Consider the following 27,909-nt stretch of genomic DNA (forward strand, 5'->3'; position numbering starts at 1 on the left):
TGGGTTTGCTGATTTGCACATTGAAAAGGCCCAAATCTGCATGCAGATCTGCCAGAAACTGAAGGAGCTGAAAGGCTTTGTAAATTCTCCACCCAGGGAACACAAGTATATAAGCAAAACATTAGATGTCCACACATGATATCGTATGTCCCTTTGCAAATCAAACTTTTCTCTCCTTTTTCACCCACCCCCTCCCCAATCCTCCCCCTCCCTCATTAAAATATATGAGGTGTGTTATATTTCCTGTTTCTCCCCTCCCTCCCAGCTTAGCTACTGCCTTGGGGTGTATCCCAATACTTTCAATTTTTGCTCCCCCCTGAGAAGGAAATACGAGTCTGATCTAACCCCTTCACCAATTGAAAAGTCAGTTCAGGATGGGTATTTTCAGGAACGAGACCCATGGCTGCCAAATTTTGAGGAATAGCTCCATTTTATCTTCCCTCATGGCTGATAGCTTTTTAAATGTAGTTCTTTATTCAAGGGTTTTTCCATAACAATAAATAGACCCAGACCAGTTGCGGGTCATGTACAATACACCTTGGAGACAGTTAAACATATCTAGTTATAAGTAGGTTACTGTGCTTATTTAAGGCAACTGTCCACAAAAGTTCCCGGATCTTTCGAAACTAGGGTAACCTAACGTACGGCTACTCTTTACTAATACAACACACAACGCGGGATAGGGGGGTAGGGTCAGAGGGGGTGGGGGGGGGAGTAAGGGGGTGATGGTGGCACCTTAACGTTTACCTCTCAGAGAAAATTCTCACAAGCTCTGATCTCATCTTCCGTGCATCTCCGGGATCAGTTATTCCCGCCATTTCGGTGGAAGTTCCACATGGACATCTCTCCCTCAGGTCCTCCTTCAACGTCCGGGGTACTCCTCCTCGGTGGGCTAGGATGGGGAGCCCTCAGTTGGGATGAAAATGCTCTCTACAGGGTGGGGGTAGGGGTGACTCCCCCTGGGGGTCCTGGGGGAGTGGGTCCCTTCCTATTGTGGTAAATTAGTTACAGGACCTAGCTCATGCGCTTCCACAACTCCCATTCCTTTTTCAGCTGGTGAGTTCCTCCAGATTATAAATCAGGTCGACCTTTTCTTTCCATTGGGCTGCAGTGGGGGGTAGCTTTTGCAACCAGTGTCGGAATGAGTGCTTTCGCCGCGTCTATGAGTAGGGCGATCAGTTTGTCTTTCAGAGGGTGGAAGCGGGGTGAGGGTTTCCACAGAAAGATTATCTCAGGTGACAGCGCGAAATTTGGCCTGATGCTTTTTATAGAGTTCTCAATCTCTCTCCAAAAAGGAGCGATGGCCGGGCAGTCCCACCAGATGTGTCGGTATGATCCGACTCCGGCTTTGCAGCGCCAACATCTGTCGTGTGTGGCTAGCTTTTGTGAGAACAGCCACTGCGGAGTTCTATACCATCTGACGAGGGCTTTATAGTGGCATTCTTGTAATAGCACGCACGGCGAGAGGCCAAAGGCCATTTTCAGGATGAGTTTTGTGTCCTCTGAAGATAAGGAGATGTTTAGCTCTCTTTCCCAGAGGTAAGAAACGCAGGCTTGTAGCCTGTGGGGGGGCTAATGAATTTTCTCTGGATGTTCGCTACTTGTTTATATTTGGGGGCGCCCTCGGAGAAGAATTTTTTGAAGGGGGTGGAAGGTCTGGTGGATCTATACTTCTTGTAGAACTCTTCAATGATAGCTTTTTATATAGCAGCATTCTTGAGGTTCTTGTAATGGCCGGTCTAAGCAAGTAGGTAAAAGCCATTGGTAAGCAATATAGATCCTGGCAGCCATGCAGATATGTTGCGAACGTTTATGCTGTTGGTTGTTGAAACTAAGGGATTTGTCCGCCAAGAGGCAGGTCAAAGGGGATAGGGGGAACGATTTATCCAAGACCTTAGATATGAGATTGATCACCCGTCTCTAGAAAGACCTCACCACCGGGCATGTCCACCCTGTATGGAATGTCAAATCTAGGGTATTGCATCTCCTAAAACAGTTTGGAGAGGTATTTGGTGAATATTTATGGATTATTGAGGGGACTAAGTAGGATCTTTGTAGGATTTTAAGCAAGGATTCAGCAAGCGTTACTTGATGACTACCCTCTTGAGATAAATGTACAGCAATGTTGCCATCGAGGTAGGGAGAGGGAAATATTTAGGTCTGATTCCCAGTGCTGCATGAATGGAAGTTTAACTCCCGAAGGAGGCTGGTTCATATTAGCATACAAGAGGGAAATTGTGCCTAACTGCAATGGAGACCACATACAGGTTATTTTGAATGCCAAAGGGATAATTGGAGTGTTAGTGGAGCTCACCGAAGATCGGAGGAGGCTGTATATTTGCCACAATTCAAACCAGAGAAGTTCTGGGGTTGAGTATTTCTCTGACAGTTGTTGTGGTATAATAAGGTGATGCCACTGGTCCGCCACCATGGAAAACTGTGCCTCAGGGAGCTCAGGACGAATGCTTGATTAGGGATAACTGGTAGCAGGGTTGGGAAAGATGACATCATGGATTATTATTTAAACCTATTTCTCCTCCAGATCAAGAAAAGGTGGTGGGTTAGCAGTAATAGATGTTGAACTGTTGTGGGTTTTATATTTTTGTCCCAGAAGACTGCCCTGAGTTCAACCAGGGCCAGAAGGGAAGCCTCCAGATCTGCCCACAGAGGTCTCCCTGAACCTGCAAATATGAGAGGGATTTGTGACAGCTGAGCTACCAAGAAGTATTTTCTCAGGTTCGGGACTGATAGTCCTCCAACTCGCTTATGATAATGCATAACGTTTTGTTTGATTCTGGGTCTTTTGTTCCTCCATATAAAATGGAAGATACTTTGTTGCGTTTTCTTCCTGTGAACCCCTTTTTAATGTCATAGGAGAAATTCTGTCCCTAGACTGAAGGAGCAACTGCTGTTATTCTTTTGCGCTGATTTCCCTCCAATCCACTGGTGCACGATCCTGTTCTCAACGGTACAGGATGGCCACTGCAATTTTTAGGCCGCCTAATGCACACTGTACACTGCTCTCTGGATTGGTTAGCACTGATCATGTGTTCAGTGCTGGCCAATCAGAGAGCAAGTATAGTTCATTGGTAGTCTGTGCACCACTGGGATTTGGTAGTCTGAAGATTGCATCAGGCATCTTGGTTAGCTAAATAAGGCCCTCTGTACACAGGCGGAAATTCTGAGGCAGAAATTTCTGCGGCATTAGATAATGCACTCCTAGACAGACGGCCGTGATTTGTCCGCGTAAAATCATACACGGAAAACAAATCTCGGCATGTTCTATTTCTGTGCGGGTTTCGCAGAGGCCTGCACAGAAATGTCAGTGGTGACGGGCCGGCTGGCCGGCAGCCGGTGCATAGCAGAGAATGAAGATGCCGGCAGCAGGATCCGACTTTCCCATCTGCAGGCGGCCTAAGGGACATGAAACCGGCGGATCAGAGGAACATAACCACAGAAGACCCACAGCAGGTAATATAACTACCGTCTCCTGTCCTGGGGAGTGATCTGTTTTTATTTGTCTTTGGCTATGCAAATGTAATGCACAGTATACAAAGCATATTTAATAAGAGCCTAAATAACAGGCACTCCTTAACCAAAAAATTCATGAAGAATATGAAAAAAAGATGGCATCCAAAAGTTGACATTTTAGACCAAAAGTCTAATCATTTTAAGGAAATGTGTAATTAGAAAATCTCATTTTTGTTAAACCTTTTTTTGGTGATTTTGTTTTTAGCTTTCGATCAGTATTTTTTTAAAAATCCTTAAATCCTGCATTTTTCACACCGACCACAGAGACTAGTCTGTCACTTCCTGATCTGTAGAGAAAACTTTGCAGCAGTCGTCTTACTAACATCACAGGCAGGATTACACTGAGAAGGGACACCTATATGTAGGTAACACAGGATCCACCATTCACAATGGGTATCAACTGTGGTTATCTACTCCTCCTTGTAAAATGATCTTTGCATAAGTCATGGGGTATGTCTAGAACAGTCTCCCATACAAGTCAATGGGTCCCCTCCTGTTCATTGTGGGAATGGCCCATGAGGCTGCTGTAAAACAGCTTTCTAAATGCTGTAATTATAATGTCATTATTTTGAGTTTCTTCCCCAATCAAATTGAAGGCTAAATTCAGAATTCTGCTGTTCCCTGTCACTTGGGAGTCGTGCTTTCTTGGGGAAAATATAACAATTTCATTTATACTAAGCTTTTGTTTGGTCACACATCTGACAGCACAGTTGTGATTGAAGGGGTTGTTTGCATACTGGACAACCCCTTTTCAATAGCACTGCCTGCATTAAAATAGCAAACTGTCATATATTTACCCACCCAGTGCTGCAGCTCGCTGTGGTCCCGGTGATTGTTGGGACGGATGTAATAGGAAATCACCTGACTGCTGCAGCTTCACCACTCTTGGCATTAGTGCTTACATCCTGAGCACCTTGATGGCAGGAGTTCAAGAATGTGCCGCTGCAGCGCTGGATCCCGGTAGCAGTGTGTGTGTGTTGGGGCTTGGGGGGAAAATATATATGTCATCTGTTGCTTATCACTTCTCCTACAATGGATATTTCATCTACTGTGTCATTTCAAATGTTAACCCCTTAACGTATATTTATGTCCTGTAGGTTCGGAATCTATATGGAGATGGATCGGAAGTGAATCTCGCTCTATACAATGCAGGTGATGGCTGTTTGTTACGGCCGACACCTGCCCACAATAGCTCCTAACAGCAGCGCCACTGATTGTAGCTGTCAACCCTTCAAATGCCATCATCAATTCTGACAGTGGCATTTACATGATCAATGTTCGGGGCTCCTGTATGGCCCTCCATGATGAGATTGCGGAGTGTCATGTGGTTGCCATGGCAGCTGCAGTCCTTCTGAAAGGCCCCAGGGCTGCCATTACAGATTGCCTGTTAGAATGCCTGTCAGAGTGCGGTATGATGTAATGCTATGCCATTACATCATACTGCAGGAGCAATCAAAGCATCGCAAGTTCTTGTCCCCTCTGGGGGCTAACAAAAAAAACGTAACAATGAGTTTTACAAAGTTTTATTAATAAAAAAATAAAAGGTAATAAAAGTTTAACCTTCCCCTCCTTTTGCCATACTTATATTTAAAAAATCTAAATAAAACAAAAGTGGTGCGGAATAAGGCCTCAGTCACATGGGCGCATCGGCGCCCGTGTTACTGCAGGGAGGAGACGGACGTACCTGAAGACGGACGTCTCTCTGCAGCGCCGGAGGAAAGAACATGTGACCGGCTCCATTGCCGTTCATGTGTTCTTTTAGCAGCGCTGCAGAGAGACGGTCGTCTTCAGCTACGGCCATCTTCTAACTGACAGTCACACGGGCGCATCAGCGCTGGTGTACGGGTACCGATGCGCCCGTGTGACTGAGGCCTAAGTTGGCACTATACAAATAAGATTATTATTAAATTAAAAACAAAAACAAACATATTTTGTAGAGCTGGGTCTATAAAAGTCCGATCTATCAAAGTAATGCTGCATGCACATGGGTGGGTCGGATTCCGCATGCGGGAGTTCGCAGCAGAATCCAACCCTGTGCCCAGCCGGCATCCGTGCGTACCTGCATTTTCTTCTTCTTTTCTGTACTCCCGATCCGCACGCCTCTCCGGCGCACATGCGCAGTACAGATTTTTTTTAACTCCTGCTTTTCCTACGGAATCCGACATTGCGGACTGGCCACAGGTTGGAAGCCGTCTGTGTGGAATCCGCAGGAAAATGGAGCATTCTGTGATTTTTCATTTGCGAGTAGAAACTACAATTGGTTTCCGCTGGTGTTCATGAAGAATCACTTTTGCATTGCATGCTATGGGCGGTATTTGCTGTGGAATCCAGAGGGGGTCGCCCGCTCTGGATTCTGCAATTCAAGCCTGCCCGTGTGCATTCACCCTAATGCATTACTTACGCCCCACGGTGAACATCGTCAGAAAAAATAAATAAACAACGCCAGCTTTTTTAATAACCCTGTCTCCAAGAAAAAATGTAAAAGAAAGTGATCAGAAAGTCGTATGTACACCAAAAAGGCGCCAATAGAAACTACAGGACGTCCAGCATAAAAGCAGTCCTCGCACAACTCGGTCAATAGAAAAATTAAAAAGTTCTGGCTGTCAGAAGATGGCAGCAGAAAATAATAAGAAATTAAATATCTTTGGAAAAAAAATGAAAGTCGTACAGCAAAAAAAAGAACTATATAAGTTTGGTATCATAGTAATCGTACTCACCCACAGAATAAAGTTATCATGTCTTCTTTGCTGTAAAAACAAGATCCCCCTCAAGATGGCGGAATTTTGGTATTTTTCCATTTCTTTCCACTTTGAATTTTTAAAAAGTTTTTCAGTGCATTATATGGTACATTAAATAGTATAGTTGAAAAATACAACTTGCCCCTCACAAATAAGCCTTCAGGCATTTACCTTGAGTAAGGCCACCTGCAGACAGCCGGGTCGTGCAGGTGGCCTTACTCAAGGTAGATGCCTGAAGGCTTGCGGTCCCGTGATGCGGTCCCATGCCCCTGCAGAGGCCTGCAGCTTACCTGCTCCCGGCGTCTCCTCCCTGAGCTGTGTGCCAGCTGCCGGCCAGCCAGCGCATGCGCATAGAAATAGGACATGCCGCGATTTCTTTTCCGCGTGTGTTTTCACGCGGACAAATCACAGCCGTCTGCCTAGGATTGCGTTATCTAACGCAATCCTATGCAGGCGGGCACGGGCAGAAAGTCTACGGGAAATCCCACCGCAGAATTTCTGCCCTTGTGCAGGGGGCCTAATAAATATAAAAATTATGATTTTTTAAAAGTAGTGAGGAAAAAACGAAAATGGGGAAAAAAGGGCTGCGCCCTTAAGGTATAACCTAACCCAGTACGTTTAAATAAAGTTGTTTTCTTGTGAATAATGATACCAGTGATAATAAAAAGCCTCATGAACACTTTGGAAAAACAGATGATACGGCAATTGCATATTTGGTGGGATGTTATTATTTTGGAACATTGTGTCACTAAAAGTGATATCACATGGCTCATGAATCAAAAAGATTCCCACATTTGAATCTCCTGAATCTTTTTTGGTTCAGTGGAATAATATACTTTCTACACGTTCACTAGATTTGATGCAACTGATCATCTCATCTGAACACGAGAAACTTTAACACTTTGATTCAGTCATCCAGGAAACTTAATCTTCACCACAATTAAATCAAACTCATACAGAGTACATGGCATTGCACAAAGCCTTACAAGATGACCTCTCTAAACTAGAGGAACTTATTACTTCTAGCAAAAAGGTCAAGTTTGACTGAGACACATGCGACTATCAGACTCATTGAGCGCTGTGTACTAGAAAAAAGAGAAGGGTGAAAACCTTGACTGACGACCGGACATGCTTTTGATTGATTGCAGAAGCAGAGGCTTTAATCCCCCACCTTATTTTTACTATTGGCTAGGTTTAAAGCCAAGGACTAATCCATGTAAATTTACTTTGCTTGGTCCTTCATGGGTTAAAGAAGTCAAATGCCCACAACAAAAATGTAAGTTTTTCTTCTTCAGATCCAGATGTATCTGATGTATAAACTGATTTTTCAGATACGGATGATTCTGCCAATTATTTTGTGGCTTCAAATTAACATAAAGCTTGTTCTTATACAGCTTCTACAGCTCACCAAACTCCTTATTTTCCTTCTGCAAACACCCAGAGTACTGCCAAAAATCCACCAAAAAATGACAATGGAGACCTGGTAGAAAACACCAGAAAAAGACTACTACATGCACAAATGCAACCACAAACATTACATGCGAAAAAAGCTTCATCAATTGTTAATTTATTAGCAACAATTTTCAATTCTGCACAGTTATCTATTCTTCAAAAGGGTCTCAAGTTTGTTTTTTTAGTTAGCCATTTAGTCGTTCATGACCCTCGGTGACCCTAAAGGCTCCCTCTTTCCATGTTTTTCGGTTTTGCACTACTTCTTTCAGTTGTGTGATATCCACGCCAGAATCAGCTCTGATAGTAGCCATCATGTCCTTTGGTGGCCAGGTCTTCTTTTGCCACTGATCTGCCCAAGCATTATAGATTTTTCTAGTGACTTTGCTTGGATTACATGGCCAAAATACGTGAGCCTGAGCCCGGCCATCTTCCCCTCTAGTGATATATCGGGCCTTATATGATTCAGGACTTCTCTGTTCGTTACTCTTGCAGTCCAGGGTACAATGTTTCACCAGTTGTCAATTTATCAGCGACAATTTTCAATTCTGCACAGTTATCTATTCTTTTAAAGGGTCACAAGTTTGTTGTTGTTGTTAGCCATTTAGTCGTTCACAACCCTCAGTGACCCTAAAGGCTCCCTCCCTCCCTGTTTTTCGGTTTTGCATTGCTTCTTTCAGTTGTGTGATATCCATGCCAGTATCAGCTTTGACGGTATCAGCCATCGTGTTCTTTGGCGTCCAGGTCTTCTTTTGCCACTGATCTGTCCAAGCATTATACATTTTTCTAGTGGCTCTGCTCACATTACATGGTCAAACGAATAAAGATGTTAATAAAATTATACAACTATTAACAGTGAAGAAACATTTTTCCAATATTCCGACTATAGAAAATACCACTCCAGTAGTTCCTATTACTTCGGATCCCATTAATTTTTTGAACAGCACTGGACAGCAAGCTATTCCTTTGGAAATGACATTCGAAGAGCAATTAACTACTCTAGCTCTCATCAGTTTACAAGATGAGCCCATTTCTCCTGTGGATGTGTGTTCTGCAAGCATTAATATATCAAAAATATCCAATCCAGATTTTTATCCTCTCGAAACAAGAACTTCAGTGAGGGACTCTTTACAAACTGAAGTGGAGAAAGAACTTACCAATTTATATTCCAGATGTAACAAGATAATATATCACTAAACCAAAGAAAAGAACTAGAAGATATTGCTCTCAATCCTTTTATTATAGTCTGCCCTGCACATAAGGGGGGTTCTATTGTGATACTTGCCAAAGCTTTATATGAACATGAAGTACTTGTATTGTTACCCGACACCTCCACTTACCGGTCTCTTAATAATGATCCTACAAAAATGTAAAATCGCTTTATCCAAATTGCTATAGAAAGGTTTGACCTCGGGTATAATATACCAAAAACTATATGATTGGTTGTCAGACTCCCCAGTTTGCCCTATATTCCATGAATTACCCAAAATTCATAAAAACATCTTTCCTCCTCCTTTATGCCCAATTATAGCTAGTAATGGCTCATTTTTTTGAACGCCTCAGTATATGGCTTGATAATCTACAACACTAAAGATGCCAAGGTCCTGTTACAGGTTTTAGATAAATTAGAATGGTCTGCTATTCTTGGATTACCATAAATGTTTCCTTCCTTTACATAAATAAATATTGTTATTTGTATAGCACCAACTTATTCCGCAGCGCTTTAAGGTGATTTATTTATTACCCCCCACCAAGTTGGGTACTCATTTTACCGACCTCGGAAAGAAGGATGGAAGGCTGAGTCGACCTTGAGCCGGCTACCTGAACCTTGTGGGGATTGAACCTGCAACCTTCAGGACTTTTACATAGTTATTCCACACAGTGTGGCCATTAATGCCCCCACACATCATCTGGATGCTTATAACAACTATTCAGATTATCTAAAAGAATATATGTTACATGTTACTTCATTTTTACTTTCTCCTTTTGACAAAAACATTTCTCCTCAGGTTTGTGGTTGCCCCATGGGCTCATCATTCTTCATGTACCTTGCTAATATCTATATGTCTTTATGGGAGAAGTCTTGCCTATATGCCTCCCTTAACGAGTTTTTGCAAAAGAACAGTTGGTAAGGGAGATATGTAGAGGATCATCTCCTAAATTGGCAGGATTTCCCCAGTTTGGTTTCTGATTATGTTTCCAGATATGACTATTTGGCACAATCTAAATAGCCAATGTCTTAGACTACCAATGAGTACCAAGTAGTCAAAGGATCAGTGCGGCCATCTTGGTTTCTCTGGGATCGGAAGGTTGCCTTAAGGGGTTAACTTCTAAGAAATGCAGGACCATGGTGCCTTGTTGCAACTGTACATCTGTGCACCTGGACAGGAAGATTTGTCCATACTGAGTCTCCATCCTCTAACCCTCTTCACTGCCATGTCCAGAGCTCATTACATGCTCAGAGCAGCACTTCATTTCAGAGCTTTCCCTGGCAGTTATGCAAAGAGATCAAAGCTGAATTTAAAGGGAAGCACCATTAAAGAAAACCAGACCTTGTCCTGGCAACATGTAATTAGGGAATTGGTTATTTATTTATTTTTGTGTTAACAGCAACTGGAAGGGATGGAATGCCCAACACTTGCCATGCTATGTGGCATAATCAAAGAGGATTGAGTGTGATGGTGATATTCACTGAGGCTCGTCTCTACCCCTTGGTGTGTAGATGGTAATGTGCAGTGCATACCCTAAAATAAGTCCAGAGAGACAGGAGAGGAAACAGTTAAAACCCATGTTTACTTGTTCCAGAAGATTGGCAGTACAACATCCATAAAGATGAAAGCACAATTCTTTACAATCAATAAGTTCCAACCTGATGGTTGTGGCTTTAACCCTTTATACGCTCTCTTGCTGCTCTTTTCTGCACTATTGTGAATATTTTACCCCACAGCCCTGGAGTCTGTAGCTTTTTCTGGACGCCTTTTATACACCAGTTTCGAATTAATCCTGTGTTAGCTAGAGTCCCTCATGTAGCAATCCAGGGGCAGGATAGATACACCAATTAAACACGTAATAGTGACCTCCAAACCAGCTTTACTTTGGCTGAGTCAGGGATAATGCCCATGGCCGGATTTCCGCGGTATTCCGCTTGCGGAGCCCGTCACGGCCGTGGGCATGAGCCCTCAAAGCAGGAGTCGCACAGAGCAAACTGAATCCTAAAACCAGACTGAAAGTTCTAGATAAATGTCTAGGCTTATATAGATTTTACTCATTGGCTATGGTGTGTGTAACTATAATAATGGGCTGCCCAACTCTTTCTAAGCTGTATTCTAACTAAGCCACCACATAGTAGACACAAAACAGTGGTTAAAGGGAATCTGCCACCTACTTTTAGCCCTATAAGCTAATCTTACAGCTGAAAGCAGGTGACAGGCCAGAGTATACCCCCAGTCCGGAATATACCCGGGGTTAAAAGGGCCTAGGCTAGATTATACCCCCAGGTATATTATGGCCTAGGCCAATTCATACCCCCTCAGACGTGATTATACCCCCATGATAACAGTAGTGTTGACTGATATACACAAGAATTACGTAATGTTTTAGCATTTTATTGGGGGTTCAGCTTTGTCAGGGCAGGGCCCGGACGGGGCCAGGAAAGACTGTGGAGGAGTTTAATGGAGGTGGGTGGGGCCAGGAGAGACTGATTTTTGGTTCAATGTGTCCTGCCATCATTGGGAGCATGCACACAGAGGGGGGAGGCGCAGGGCATTATGGGATTGCAGCACAAGCGCACCATGTTTGAACTCTGCTTTCAACATCAGATTTCAAACTAAGAAAACGACAGAACAGCTAATATTCCTGTCTTTTCGAACCCATTTATGCTGTGTTTTAAAATGCTTAGTGAAAAGAAAGCATTATTATTATAAAAAAATGTCACCCTGTGTGGCCGGACAACTCCTCTAAGTCAGTCAGCTTTCTCACTTAACTTTCCTGACAATATAATGTTAAAATATTAAGTAATTCTTGTGTATATCAGTCAACACTACTGTTATCATGGGGGTATAATCCAGCCTGAGGGGGTATGAATAGGCCTAGGCCATAATATACCTGGGGTATAATCTAGCCTAGGCCCTTTTAACCCCGGGTATATTTCGGACTGGAGGTTAATTTGGCCTATTACTCCGGGAATGGAAGTGTTACATCCCTCGCTGTTCTCCCGCTGTGAGTGCTGAAAGCTGCTGCTGAATGCATTGAGCGGCGTGCTAAGTAGTTTGCCCATCCTAATTTTATAATGGGTGGACTACTTAGCAGTACCACTCAATACATTGAGGAGCTGTTTTCAGTGCTCACATGACGGGGGAGGTAAGTATAACCCTTACAGCCCCAGAGTCAACGGGTCACTTACTAACAGCCCATAAGCTTAAGGCCCATTTAGACATGATTATTGCTCAGGGCACAGTTACACGGGCGTCTTGACGCACAAATTTTTGAACGCATCAGTTATGCATTCAAAAACTTGCGTGACAGAAGTGAGCGTCATGGCGGAAGTAACGCTGCTAGCAACAAAATCTACACTCACCTCTCTGCAGCTGCCGGGGCTCAGCCGTGTCCAGCCGGCTCTTCTCCTGCACTGCTCTGAGTAGTATTCAGCAGGCGGGGATTTAAAATCCCCGCCTGCTGAATGGGCTGCCTCTGATTGGCTGAGCACTGTAACCAATCAGAGGCAGCTCTCAGCTAATGAATGACATGCTCCATTGATTTGAATTGGTGCGGAATGTCGCGGATTGTCCAGGCAGGAGACGATCGCGGATTCCACAATTCAAACGCGGTCATGTACAGACGGCCTAAATGTATACATTTTCTTGCTATTATTACTTTTCTTCTTGGTGCTGTTCTCGATTTCCTTTTTTGTAATTAGTGTTTAACCAAACAAAAATAGTTAATTTTGGTGTTTTCTCTAGGTGGCATTTCATTTTTTTTGGCAGGCCCCACTGCCAAACAAACAATATAATTTTGGTACGCAGTACCTACATTATTCCTTTCCTGCATATGTATCAAAACTGTCTAAGGCCGCCGGCACACGGGTTTGCAATGCGGAATGGGTGATACTGCAACCTACAAAGCGGTTCGAATCAACTCTGCTTCTGTCTTCCATAGTGTCCACCTACCAAAATTGGTGAAAAACCTAGGCATACCAAACTTTTTATCTCTACCTCTCAGTTGGGTGAATTAATTAGTTTGCAAAAAGATGCCATGTCGGGGAAGCAAATCTTATCTTCTAAATGCCACCTCTGGTCCTATTTGGTGGGCATTCGTTTTCTTAAATGTCTATACCTGCTATATAACATTGTCTGTCTTTTCAGGTTTATTGAAGGAAATAAAATAGAGACTATTTCCAGATATGCTTTCAGAGGCCTCCGTGACTTGACCCATCTGTAAGTCCAAGGATCTGTTTTGTATTCCACTTAGGTTTCTTCACTTTGTCTGTGTTCATTCATTTCAGCAATGGAGAATCATGCTCAATTACATGTCTTTTTTCCAGATCCCTGGCCAATAACCACATTAAGACTCTGCCAAGAGACATCTTCAGTGATTTGGATTCTCTCATTGAACTGTAAGTGTCAGACGGTGCCTCTTGATTCTCTATTAATCTTGGTGTGTGTATTTCTTTGTGCTTGTATTGCCATTTACTCATCCTATTCAATAAGCTGTGCCATAGCTAGCCATCATTCTTTATACAGCAGGCAGCACTGATTTCTGTAGAAGCCGGGCAGAGTATTATTTACCACAAAGTAGATTATTTGTTTCAGCCGTGCGCCAGGAACTTTTGGCTTGCGATGCGTAAGATAGTTTGTCTTTACAAGCAATAAAAAAGAGAAACAATGTGATTTTATTAATGCGATACCAGACACAGCCGGTGGATAAGAGTGGTGGTGCCTCATGGAGAAAAATATATTTTATTTTAAGCTCTGACAACTTCTACTTATATGATTTTTTTTCATGTTAGTGGCTGCCTTGAGCAGAAAGCTTCAGACTGCAATCTTTATTCTTTTATTAATTTCCAGACCCTATGATATTCAATTTGCAACTTGCTTCTAATATCAGTCTTTTTTTTATGTGGGCATTCAATAGCCAGGGTTCGTTGGGCCTCTTGGCCTAAGGGAACTAGGCTCTCAACAGTGAGCCTACCTGGATGAGCAGCAGGCAAAGGTCTAGGTCCAAGCAGAGCCCAGGCATTGTCCTTAGGCAAGAGGGCTACCCCTTAGGCCTGTGCCCTTGTTCCAGCTTGTGATGTACTGTTATAAAACTTGTGTGGGTTCCATCAACTTAAGTGGGTTTATTAAGATTAGAGGTCAACAAATCAAGCAGGGTCTTGTCTAGTTCACTTATGGGTATGTATCCTTAAACAGTGCAACACAACACAGTCCCAACAAGAGGCGGTCTCCTGAGAGGTCGGTGGGGAAAACAGAGATAGTTATATGGACAGAGTGCTTGCAGCTGGCATTTTTTTCATGGCTATGAGCAGGGTCTGCTTAGCAGCACCCAATAGCTTATGGGATACTAGTTGTTTCGGTCCCGGTACAAAGTTGTGGCTCTTGGCACCAAACCAGGTAGTCTCGTAGAGACAGGCAGCTCACAGCTCCTCTTAACAACTGCTGCGCCATCAACTCTCGTCCCAGAACTTCTGCTCTCCTCCCGTCTTGCAGGAACCTTCTCCTTTTTAAAGCAATAGTTTCAAAACCACACAATAATAGAAGGGTGACAGAGAACTTACTCAAAGAATGGTGTCACCCCCCCACCCCCCCACATCACCCCCTTACAGATGTGATCCTCCCAGCAATACATGCTGTTCTTTGTAAGGAGGATATTTCTAAGAGGGCAACTGATGTGGAATATTACTACACCCAACCACTCATTACTATATCCTGGAACTTTGAATAGTTGATTGTTGGCACGTTTGCCACATTTGTTTATGTGTTGCACTGTAATATACATTGATGATGTTCTAGTTGTCCTACTATTCATTTTGTTCACTGGCTATCGGCAGAGAAAGGTATATTGTACACTCTAATGTTTTTTCATTAAACGAGTATCGTAGTTGAGTATTTCATTGCACCTGTAGACGTATCAAGATTGCACTGCATGGCCCAGTAATTAAGCCCATTTTATATAAGGAGTATGCTTATGCTCCAGGTGTTGTGATGTTAAGTCCCATCCCCCTCTGGCTTGGGAACTGGCCAAGTGGGGTAGAGGGAGAATGGGACTGTAAGGCATTTACTGCCCTGTAAATAAAGTCCCCTTCCCCCTGCTAGTATAGCAGCTTCGTAAGGGGTTAACAGAGGCGCTCTGAGAGCTAGTATGAAGAAACCCCACTCCCCCATGATATGACTACCCTAGGGACATCCCTTATGCATAGGGCTTAGTGAGCACCTGGGCTAGGCTCCTCCTAAGACCTACCACCGTCCAGAAACATAAGAATATTTCTCAGATGCCTGCTATATAAGGGAAGGAGCTGAGTCACAGCTCCTGTGCAGTCAGCCTAAGGGAGATCAGAGAGCAGCAGAGTGGAGCAGAGCCTAAACAGAAGACACCAGCCAAGACTCTTAAACTGGCAGAGGCCTACTCCAGGCCAGTGCAGAAGCTAGGTTCGTCCTGCTGGGGACCTTTCAGGAGAAGTCCTGAGCTAGAAGGCCCTCGAACCTTGCTGACCTGGGGGCATAAGAAGATGACGCCACTAGACCAGGGAGCCCTAATGACCTGGTGGCTGAAGTGAATGACAGTGTAATGGCTACTGCTAAAGGGTAGGAGCGGTTAAGTTATATTTAGTCTTGCTGCTGCCATCTCATTCGAGGTGAGAGGAAATGTATGTAACAGCAAGTTACACTGGAGAACGCAAGCAAAGTCTGGTTAGTGTCACTTTAAATACAGATGCAGGATGTTATGACGCAACGTTCAAGTATATGAACCCTCCTGTGGAACAATATAATGTAAAGTAAATGATATTTTTAATAAAAATGGGCTGCCTCAGCCACCATCTGTCATCGCAACGCCATCACATAATCTGTAACACGGTCATATACCACCAGCCCGTTATAGTAGCCCCCATAAACTTTCAACCAATAGAACATCTCTACACCAAAAGATATGACTCTGAAGATTGTGATTGATGAGTGACAGAGTCTTGAGAGAGTGAACCATGCCCAGAAGGGAATAAGAGTGGCTGTGGATCACTGCCCTAGTCAATAGGGGTTCATCTGCCACTGCTTAGGTCCAGCATGTGCTGGATCCAACACTTCTGGTATTTTTGTTGTTCAGCTTTCATAGTGAAGCCAAGCAACGGAAACTATTCTGGAAGCCGAAAGCTGGTGTGAATGTGGCCTCTACCAGCCTACACTGCTGTTTGATTTTAACATGCTTGATCAGTTGTTAAAACAACATCTTATGTATAGAGTATGGCCAACATAAGACTAGAACTACGCAACAACTTTGGCTATGGCGCACTTAAAGAAGGTTTTTATGTACCGTAAAGTTCCTTTATGTACTAATTCCCCATCAGCTACCTATTTCCTGTTGGGTTGAGGATTTGGTAAACTATCACAAATATCTATATCGTATTGATCTAGTCGCCTTATGTTGTAGGTTATTCCTCTCTACCCCCCACTGTAATACACTTACTCATCTGCTTTCTATTACATTTTCAGCTTCATAATTCATGAGCCTAAAGATCTTTTCATCTTAGTGAATATGGTATGATCCCGTAGAGACTGCCTCTTCATATAAATGCATGTCACAGTCTCTTGTCCCATTTTCTTTTATTGCTTTACTGTGAGAATATTTTATTGAATGCAGTGATATATTTTAGAAATGTAATGGGCTAGTACTCCTACTAATGTGCTTTTAATGTTCTCTTTCCTGCTTGCTGACAATGTTGGTTACAGTCAGTTCAACTTATCTGCACTTTGTAGAGGAATCAGAAGCATTACTTGAAGCTCCTGAGACCTGATGGAAAATCTGTACCAGGTCCCCTCAACTTCCACATGCCATTTATAATACAGCTGTACTGTGTGGCAGAGGGGTCTTAGGGTCCCTTTAGCCATCAGGGCCTTAGTATATTCCCTATGGCCACTGAGGACAATATACTAGAAGCCATTTGTAGGGCAGCATTTACTATATAGACTTGCGTTTTCTCTGTGTTTCTAAGCTAAGTTTCCCCAAAATTAAAATAACCCCTTAGTGACTACAAATATGCCTTTTTACGGTGGTCTCAAATGGGCCTGCACATACATCTTTTTAAAGTGGTGGCTTGGCAGATTACTGACCTCCAGGATCCTGCTGTAACTGCCAAGACTTGAGAAACCTCAGATCCTGGCAGTTGAACCCTTTACATGCCCCGATCAATAGCAACTACAGTATATAAGCAGATGACAGAGGGCTCCTCCTGTCACCTATCAGCACCCTGCAATGCAATTGCAAGGAGCCAATGGGTTCGGATGGCAACCGGAGGTATGACAAGGGCCTCTATATCTGCTATGTGACCCAGCCTACTTGACTCCATCTGTGGTAGAGTCCAATAGGCTGATGTCATAGGCATTGTAGAATGCACTACATAAGTAATGCAGTGTACTATCATAGAGATTGAATGATTGCATCTTCAAGTCTAAGGGACTAAAAAAACTGTGTCAAAAAAAGTTCAATAAAGTTTCATTTTTTATAATCCAGTATTAAAAAAATATGCATCTTTCCCTACAGTAAGATTATTTAAATTGATAAAATACCAAGTGCGAGGGGGACTCAGGCTCAAACGATGTGAGGTGAAGGACAAGCCTAGCGTGAGTGAACGTATGGCATATCTGCTAGGTCAGAGGCAAAAGGGTCGAGGAAAGAGAGAGAGACTGTCCGTTTTTTCCCCATCTATGCCTTGAGAATGCTCACCCCAGGAATAGCCATCAGATAACTGAGACTGACGGCAACCATGTCTCTGGGAAGGAGAAGTTAGGCTGCCTGTCCACGGACGAGGCGGGATATCGCTAGCGATATTCCGCCACGGGGGAGCAGGAGGAGAAATTATAGGTCTCCGCGGTGAGCCTATCTATCAGATAGAAGAATCATGGCAAATCACAGCATACCGTGATTTGGATCCCGCGAGTGGAGAATCGCTATGATTCTCCACTCGTGGACGTTGGGCTGCACTTGCCATAGTTACGTCTATGGAAAGCGTTCACTGTGTTACCCGCGGCCACGGATAATGCAGTAACATATTGCCCGTGGACAGGAGGCCTTAATCAACCAAGTTTTATCAGTGACTGTTATAGAAAACTTGCCAGAATTGTTGTTACCTTTAACTGTCGTAGTATGTAGTGAAAAACAATGTTACAAGTGTTAAGTAAACCGTGTGCCTCTGGTTCAAATAATGCTTTGACTACTGACTTGTTATTTTCTTCTGATGTTACATCCTACTCAGAGGCACTGGCGTCACAAAAGACTTCTTTACTGTGGTCACCGACCATGTTTGTATGAGCGGTTAGTTGCATGGATCTTCATTTCCAGGCAGAATAACAACCCCCGTGACGAAGCTAGAATCGGAACCAACCCCTCGGGTTACCCCTGCCGACTTCAGCTCGTTGCACATGGGACATTTGAAAATCAGCTAATAAGAAGCTGTTGTCAGCCAGAAAGCTTATAACGATGTCTATTCGGCAGTGGCCCAGTTTGGTATTGCAGTTGTAATGGCACCACAGGCATTGGTTCAGGATGCGCATGTTTTTCCCTGGGAGGCGATCTTGCTTGACATGTTGGACATCGGTTGGGCCCCCAAAGCGGGACAGGGGGGGACTTGTTATTTGTCAGCAGCCATGCCCTTTCAGAGTGTCTAACTCGAGATGCTTCCTCTTCCGATGCATGCCCAAGGAGCTTCCTCCCTCTGAAAGTCACATACACAATAGGTCAATCCTGTAGGTTAAGCATTATATGGGCGAGAATTTTATATAAGTGAAGGAAGCCCAGAGGGCACCTCTTACATAGTTCTCTCCCATTCACTTCAGAACAAAAGGGAGTATGACTGCAGGATCAAACTATACAGGGTTTGTTTGTTGTCTGTTACCATTGAGACACACAAAGGCAATTTATTCTATAATTTTGGCTCCATTTTCACTGGCACAAGAGTAAATCCCGAGGGGCTCTATTCAAGGGGATTCTCAGTAAGTCAGATTTACCCAAATGTTCAAAAAATAAAATGTACAACTTGTAAAATGCATCCTGCAAACACAAGGAGCTTGTAATTTCCATGTGCCATATCTTTGTGTTGCAGAGATTTACGAGGCAATAGGTTCGAGTGTGACTGTAAAGCTAAGTGGCTATTTTCATGGCTGAAGATGACAAACTCCACCGTGTCGGATGTGCTTTGTGCCGGGCCATCTGAGTATCAAGGGAAGAAGCTGAATGAAATAACAAGCTTTGATACAGACTGCATAACAACCGGTATGTTCTGACCTTAATGAGGTTATTAGAATGATTAATGGTGATAGCAAAATTCTCAAATAATTTGCATTTCTGTATTATGTGGAGATGTCTCGCAGACCTAAAGCCCGACCGAGTCTATAGTGTGCAGCCATTCAGATCTTAGAGAACTATTCCACTGTAGGTAAAGCCACTGCATTCTGATATTAAAATTCTCCATTTGGTACATGTCTGTATTCTTGTCCATAGGGGGCAGTATCTATAGTAGTTGCATGTAGGGTTCATATGTTTATCTTTAAAATGTTTATCTTGTTCCCACTGTTACTACTTTATTACAATCTGAATGCGATTATGCGGTAGTTTTCTCCTTGTGAAGAGTGCCAAATAGGCTTAGGGAGTCTTGTAATTCATGTAATGCTGCCCTGGGAATAATGTATGCAAATACGCTCTACTTCCAAGTAGAATGGAAAGTGTCTCCCTAGTGCCACCCAGTGTCAGCCTTAGGTTAAGTGGCTCCTTGTTCAGATTTTTTTTTTGTGCCTCCCCCATCATAAGAAAAAAAGTGATATATATTGCATTGATAGGCAGTCTGCCTGTATTCGGCTTGTGCAGAAAATAGTGCGTTAGTAGCATACCAACACCAGAAAAGCTCAGTGTAAAAATACTGTGTTTCCCCGAAAATAAGACTCTGTCGTATATTAATTTTTGCCCCAAAAGAGGCACTACGTCTTATTTTGGGGGGAGGTTTTATTATACTTACCTAGCAGGCTCAGTCCAGATCCAGGTCCCTCCCGCCCCTCTTCATAGCTTCGGCACGCGCTTCCCTGCAGTCATCGGCGCTCGTAAAACATCACTTCCTAGTTATGGGATTCATAAATTCCACCTATAGGAAACAATGGCTGTGATAGGTTCTTCGACCGCTGCTCAGCCAATCAATGCAGCGCTGGATGAACGAATCACAGCCATCGCTTCCTGGAGGCAGGATTTATAAATCTCGAAACCAGGAAGTGATGTTGTACGAGTGTCGAGGACTGCGGGGAAGCGCACGCCGAGGTTAATATCAGGAGCTTTATGCTGCCTAGTGAAGTCATAAAACAATTTAATTAAATGTTCAACCTCTTAATTTACAGATTTTGTCGTTCATCAAGTTTTGCCATATGAGTCTGTGTCAGTTGATACCTTCCAACATAAGAATGACGTCTTTGTAGCTATTGCACAACCGAGCATGGAAAACTGTATGGTTCTGGAGTGGGATCACATTGAAATGAACTTCAGAAGTTATGACAACATTACAGGTACAGAAATAATAGTTGCAGTTCAATTTGATATCAATCAAAAAAAGTTATTTGAATTACTAATATGATGCATGGTTAATAGAGATGAGCGAGTATACTCGCTAAGGCACATTACTCGAGCAAGTAGTGCCTTAGCTGAGTATCTCCCCGCTCCTCTCTAAAGATTCAGAGAGAGGGAGAGAGAGATCTCCCCTCCGTTCCTCCCCACTCTCCCCCGCCGCTCCCCGCCCGCCGCCTGCCTCGAATCTTAGAGGCGAGCGGGGAGATACTCGGCTAAGGCTCTACTCGCTCAAGTAATGTGCCTTAGCGAGTATACTCGTTCATCTCTAATGGTTAAACTATACACTACTAACTGAATCCGATGGATTACAAAGTTTCTATTGGTCCATCCGTGGCTGTGTATGGCATATAGTCAAATTGTAAACCTAATGTAAAAGGGGTATTCCCATTTTATAAAGTGATGGCATATTGCAAGGATATGACATCACTTTATGATCAGTTGGGGTACAACCTCATGGACCCTCATCAGTCCACAGAATGAAGGGACCACAGAAGTGATTCAATGCTTCAGTCCCATCACATCATTTACTTGCATAGCGGTTCTTAGCCACCTTGCAGTGCATCGAACTGCAGAACACCGCCATTTAAGTGAATATGATCATCTGCAGTTCCCTGCACAACTGGGTGTCTGGGAGCACCACTGTATAGAGAAAAACAGTGAAGATGCCACAGCATTGAATCAATGCTACAGACCTTTATTCTTAGAATCGGTGGTGGTCCCAGACATCAGAGTCAGCCAATCATAATGTGATAGCATATCCTGGAAATATACCATTACTTTATGAAATTGGAATAGCGCTTCAATGCCTATGATGATGGGGGAATGAGTAGCAGCCAGACATCTCTGCTACTTCCTAGCTCAAGGGAAAAATAAAGCAGATTGGGCTTTGGTTCAACAGGGCAGTTTATACTGAGACTTTTCCATAAGAGCAGTCATTCAATTGCCCCCCATACATGTTTGGTTACCAAAAATGGTGGTAACCAGAAATTCAACCTGAGCAAAATAGATGTTCCTGACGTTCTCAATTATGTTGTACTTAGAAACTTCTTGTCAACATACATTGCAAACCATAAAGTTAGACTGTGTTATACATAATTTTTGTAACAAAGTTTTCTTTATCTACAGGCCAGTCCATTGTTGGATGCAAAGCCATACTCATCGACGATCAAGTGTTCATGGTGGTGGCCCAACTGTTTGGTGGCTCTCACATATACAAGTATGAAGAAAGCTGGGCCAAGTTCACCAAATTCCAAGACATTGAAGTCTCGCGTATCTCTAAGCCAAATGACATTGAGCTGTTTCAGATAGAAGGGGAAAATTTTTTTGTCATTGCTGACAGCTCAAAGGCAGGTCTGACTACTGTGTATAAGTGGAATGGCAAAGGTTTCTACTCCTACCAATCCCTTCATGAATGGTTCCGTGACACTGATGCAGAATTCATCGAAATTGACGAGAAGCCTCATCTTGTATTGTCTAGCCGATCTCAAGTTCCTCTTATCTTACAGTGGAACAAAAGCACAAAGAAATTCACCCCACTGAGTGACATCCCAAACATGGAGGATGTCCTGGCAGTTAAAAGCTTCAAAATGAAAGATGAACTCTACATTTCATTGACCAGATTTATCGGAGACTCAAAAATCATGAAATGGAGCAACAAACAGTTTGTTGATATCCAGGCATTGCCGTCTCGTGGGGCAATGGCGTTGCAACCCTTTATCTTTAAGGATAGATATTACCTAGCGCTGGGAAGTGATTATACATTTTCACAAATATACCAGTGGGATCCTGAGAAGAAGACTTATGAGAAGTTTAAAGAGATCTACATACAAGCACCTCGTTCCTTCACCGCAGTGTCAACCGATCGCCGGGATTTTATCTTTGCCTCCAGTTTTAAGGGAAACACACAGATTTTTGAACACATCATAGTTGACCTAAGCTTGTGAAGAACACAGATAAGGTAGACTGGATAGCTCCTGAAGAAATACAGGGAACTATATGATGTACCAGGAGACTTTGCATCTGAGCATCAACGTCTAGTTCAGGGGTCCCCAACTCCAGTCCTCAGGGACCACCAACAGGTCATGTTTTCAGGATATCCTTTAGTAAGAACACCTGTGGCAATGTCTGAGGTACTGACAATAATTACATCACCTTTGTAACACTGAGGAAATCCTGAAAACATGACCCGTTGGCGGTCCTTGAGGACTGGAGTTGGGGAACCCTGGTCTAGTTGACATGATGTTCAAATGCATATCTTGGGTAATTTGCATGATCTTATTCATTTATCAATTTTAATAACTTTCAACACTTTTTGTAACAGATACTGAACACCTGGAACATCTATAACAAAACACAATACTTTTTCGAAGATATCAATGCTGTTTATATATTGCATAAATCATTAGTCCAGTAGAGTAGATCCCAGCTGTAAGGCCATTGTGAATGGTAATGCCTCAACAGCTGGAGAACCTAGGTTGCCTGTCTATACTGAAGTACAATGGACTATAGAGACTGTTTTACCCACCCAACCTCTAACTTAGAATATTTTCTCCTTGTGAAACTATTTCTACAAATGTATTGTTTATATCCTGTAACAGCCATATTTTGTATATACCTCCCGCCTTATGAGATCATTCTAACATCACATGTACTGCACCTTTAGATGCTCGGTTTATACAATTATTTTTATCCAGATCCCAAATTAAAGGGTAATATAGGACTACTATGCAGGAGTTTTAATCGTGTCCATTATTTAGTATTATATTTTTTAAAATGGGGAAAAAACAGTCAACATGAGTAGTGAAATGTTCACCCATGCATTTTCGGCCAGATTCAAAATGGCAGGTTATATAAAATGCACAATTGTAATCCACAATTTGCATTTTGGTAAAGCCTATATTGTTGTGTGGCCATGCAGCTTTTCTGTAATAGAAAGCTCCAAAAATTAAAACTGTCTATGGAAAATCAGGCCCATTCAGTAGTTTAAAATTGCTATTACAATACAATGAATGCATAGACTATGTGGACAAGCAAAGATAACGTTATGGCAAATATACCAAGGTAGCCCATGTTGTATGACAGAGTGGAAGGTGATATTTATGGTGGCCATTACAGTATATGTCCCTCTCCCACCTGGCTACAGTACAGGGGGTTGATGTTAAGTGCTTCTTTCTGCTGCCTAATGTTATGTCTTGGTATAGCACGATACCCTAAGTGGAAGAGAGTCAAGGGAGACGGAAAGGGTAACAGTTAATCCACATTTATTCAGAATCCTGATGATGAAGGCAATAGTCCTTCACAATTCAAGTTTCCAAATCCCACCCTGAAGGTGGTAGCTTTCAGTGCTGCTGCCTCTGTATTTACTCGGTACCACTGATATATTTTTTTTCACCACAGCTGTGGAAATCTTCAACGTGCGCTGTGCACCTTTTCTTTTGTCGCCCCTATCCACAAGGAAAATTATACAGATTTATATCTATTTATATTCTTCTGCGTGGGAATGTACACTAGCTGTGGCAATGTGCAGCATGATCAAAAGCTGCGCCACAATACTACATGCATGTAAATCCACATGCAATAACATCTGTGGCATTGTCCTAAAAAAAAAATAATTTGCAGGCATATATATATTGTGTACTATTGTTATTTATACAATCTATATATATAAAGCCGAAAGCCCTCACTGACTCACTGACTCACTCACTCACTGACTGACTGACTGACTGACTGACTGGCCAAAAGTTCTCCAACTTCCCGATGTCGTAGAAACATGAATTTTGGCACAAGCATACATTATCTCCAAAATAGGAAAAGTAATTGGGTCCCAACTCGATTATTCAATTCTAGCACAAAAGAATTAGCGTCGAAATTTAACGTACATGATCTAAATCTCTCACTTCCCAATGTCATAGAAACTTAAAATTTGGCACAAGCATTGAATATGTCATAAATAGGAAAAGTTAATGGGTCCCAACTCGATTATTCAATTCTATGCACAAAAGAATTAGCGTCCAAATTTTACGTACGGATATAATTTTCTCACTTTCCGGTGTCAGAGAAACTTGAAATTTGGCACGAGCATTGATTATGTCATAAATAGGAAAAGCTAATGGGTCCCAACTCGATTATTTAATTCTATGCGCAAAAGAATTAGCATCCAAATTTTACGTACGGAATGTATTTTTCTCACTTTACGGTGTCATAGAAACGTGAAATTTGGCACGAGCATTGATTATGTCATAAATAGGAAAAGCTACTGGGTCCCAACTCGATTATTTAATTCTATGCGCAAAAGAATTAGTGTCCAAATTTTATGTACGGAATGTATTTTTCTCACTTTCCGGTGTCATGGAAACGTGAAATTTGGCACGAACATTGATTATGTCATAAATAGGAAAAGCTACTGGCTCCCAACTCAATTATTTAATTCTACGTGCAAAAGAATTAGCGTCCAAATTTTACGTACGGAATGTAATTTTCTCACTTTCCGGTGTCATAGAAACGTGAAATTTGGCACGAGCATTGATTATGTCATAAATAAGAAAAGCTAATGGGTCCCAACTCGATTATTCAATTCTACGCGTAAAAGAATTAGCGTCCAAATTTTACGTACGGAATGTAATTTTCTCACTTTCCAGTGTCATAGAAACGTGAAATTTGGCACGAGCATTGATTATGTCATAAATAGGAAAAGTTAATGGGTCCCAACTCAATTATTCAATTCTATCGCAAAAGAACTAGCGTCCAACTTTTACATACGGAATGTAATTTTCTCACTTTCTGATGTCATAGAAACTTGAAATTTGACACAGGCATTGATTATGTCATAAATAGGAAAAGTTAATGGGTCCCAACTCGATTATTCAATTCTAAGTGCAAAAGAATTAGCGTCCAAATTTTACGTATGGAATCTAATTCTCTCACTTCCCAATGTCATTTTATATAAAGGAAATGTCGCATGGTTACCTCCACGTGGTGTTTCCTGGGTAACGCAGAGAACAATGCAAAATGGTGAACATATGTTTTTCCGGTATCTCTAAAGTAACCACGACTTCATAAGATTTTCCGTGTAAACACCAGATAAACACCAGTACCAAATTAACTCGGGCGAAGCCGGGTATATCAGCTAGTATATGTGTATATATATATATATATATATATATTGTTAGCCGTTTAGTCGTTCACAATCCTCGGCGACCCTAAAGGCTCCCTCCCTTCCTCGGTTTTGCACAGCTTCTTTCAGTTGTGTGATATCCATGCCAGTATCAGCCATTGTGTCCTTTGGCGGCCGGGTCTTCTTTTGCACTGATCTGTCCAAGCATTATAGATTTTTCTAAAGACTCTGCTCGCATTAAATGGCCAAAATACATGAGCCTGAGCTGGGACATCTCCGCCCTCAGTGATATATCGGGTCTTCTAGAATTCATGACCTCTCTGTTTGCTACTCTTGCCATCCAGGGCATACGCAGCAGCTTTCAGCAGCACCACAGTTCAAACGCATCAACCCTCCCATACATATAAATAAATATATATATATATATATACACACACACATACACATATGGAGGAACATTCCCACACAGACCACATGCTGTACACACAGAGGAGAGGGGGATGGAGAGAACAGGTTTTTTCTGCAAGAGAGGCTGAATGGTGTGCTGAAGTGAAAGTAATGCAGCACGTTTGTGGCCCAGGTTGTGGAAATCTGCGGTGGATAGATTTTATAATCTCAATATATTCCAAGGGAGGCTTTACATGGGATGACTGTTATCTGAATAGTCATTTGAAAGAGTGAATGCAAATGATAGTCTTTCTGTGTAAACACGGTCATCAACTGGGTGATTAGGGATGAGTCACTCACTAGTCATTTTGTTTTAGCTCACCTAAAATATAGTTGCTGGTTGATCAAAAGTTGCCCGGTATAAAGTCACAGGATTTCGTACTTGAACGACTTGCAAATGGATTTGCATGGAGATAGCACACCACTAATGAGCAATGAATGCTCTGTGTGAAAGCAAATAAATAGAGATGAGCGAACGTACTCAGCAACGCCCCTTTTTCGCCCGAGTACCGCGATTTTCGAGTACTTACGTATTCGGGCGAAAAAATTCGGGGGGCGCTGTGGGTGAGTGGGGGGTTGCAGCGGGGAGTGCTACCCCCGTGCCGCCACTCCTCCCCCCGCCCCCCGGCGCCCCCCGAATCTTTTCACCTGAGTACTGAAGTATTCGAAAATCGCGGTACTCGATCGAGTAATTACTCGAAACGAGTACATTCGCTCATCTCTACAAATAAACAACTGTGATAGTTGCTCAGTGTAAAGGTGCCTTTACCCTGCTCAGAGAACACAAGTGCAAGATTAACATAGAACATGTCCCTCTGGGTAATGATAATGTTGGGAACTTCAGAAGTGACAAGCCAAGTTTTGAGCCCAAAACAAGTGACAGAGCTTGTCACTACCTGACCAGCAGTGATGAGGAACATAGATTTCCTTATCTCAGATGATAGACCCATCGGGTCTAGTAGAAGTATAAATGCATAACCCCTTGCAGTTCAATATGACCCCAATTTTAGGGACATTGGGGTATATGTATTATCTGCTTTGGCCCTAAATTGTGGCATCAAAGTAGCACAATTTTGGCGCAAGTGCTAAAATTCTATATTTTTAATAGTTTATTCTATCCCGTGCCACCTTAAAAAAAATGTCAGGACTTGGCATTGGGCTGCATTCTGCACTCCTCCTATCAGATTTACTATAATTATGCTAATAAGCAGTGTATATTATAGCTGAAACATCTGCTTTTTTAGGTCAAATCCTGGCATGTAGTGTTGAGCGAACTGAACCAGTAAACCCAGTTTCAGGTCAAACTTTGCTAGACCTGAACTGAGATTTTAGCAAACTTCTACCCCAAACAAGTTTTCTGCTGGTTCGTTTCACTCAACACTTGTCCTAAACACTGGTATATATAATTGTGTAAGGCCATGAAAGCGCTGTATAACTCTGAGTGTTATACAGGGCTTTTATGGCTCTTAGATGGTGTTATATAGAGTGCTTGCATGTATGTCATGAGTTTACGTATGTGTGCATGCAGGTATCTAATGCGTATGCTTGTGAGCATACCTACTGTGCTCATGACTTACAGTTGTATTATTTGGGCACTAAACGATAGTGTTACTTGGGTTTCATATGACTTCGGCACTGTTTGGCATTATTCTTTGTGAACTATTTGTTGGTATGATTTATGTACGTGAACAATTTAGTAGTATTTTTTTTAGTTATACAGTATAGTATCATTTATATGTGTTCAGTAGGTGATATTGTTTAGGTGTATTATACGACGACATTATTTAGCTGTAAAGTAGGTGGCTGTCACGTCCATCCCGG

General features: G+C 42.5%; 1 protein-coding gene across 1 annotated transcript in view; it reads left to right on the plus strand.

The window, feature by feature from the left end:
- Nucleotides 1–22,613, plus strand: part of LGI2 (leucine rich repeat LGI family member 2) — a 39,880-nt gene extending 17,267 nt beyond the window's left edge. Inside the window, exons 4-8 of the mRNA XM_066574629.1 lie at nt 13,079–13,150; nt 13,258–13,329; nt 19,024–19,193; nt 20,303–20,467; nt 21,654–22,613. Of these exons, the coding sequence (XP_066430726.1) occupies nt 13,079–13,150; nt 13,258–13,329; nt 19,024–19,193; nt 20,303–20,467; nt 21,654–22,471 (1,297 nt within the window). The 3' untranslated portion in view covers nt 22,472–22,613. The remainder of the gene's footprint in view (nt 1–13,078; nt 13,151–13,257; nt 13,330–19,023; nt 19,194–20,302; nt 20,468–21,653) is intronic.
- The last annotated feature ends 5,296 nt before the right edge of the window (nt 22,614–27,909 follow it).

Source organism: Eleutherodactylus coqui, chromosome 7 (genome assembly GCF_035609145.1).
Source record: "Eleutherodactylus coqui strain aEleCoq1 chromosome 7, aEleCoq1.hap1, whole genome shotgun sequence".
NCBI classification, from domain to species: domain Eukaryota; kingdom Metazoa; phylum Chordata; class Amphibia; order Anura; family Eleutherodactylidae; genus Eleutherodactylus; species Eleutherodactylus coqui.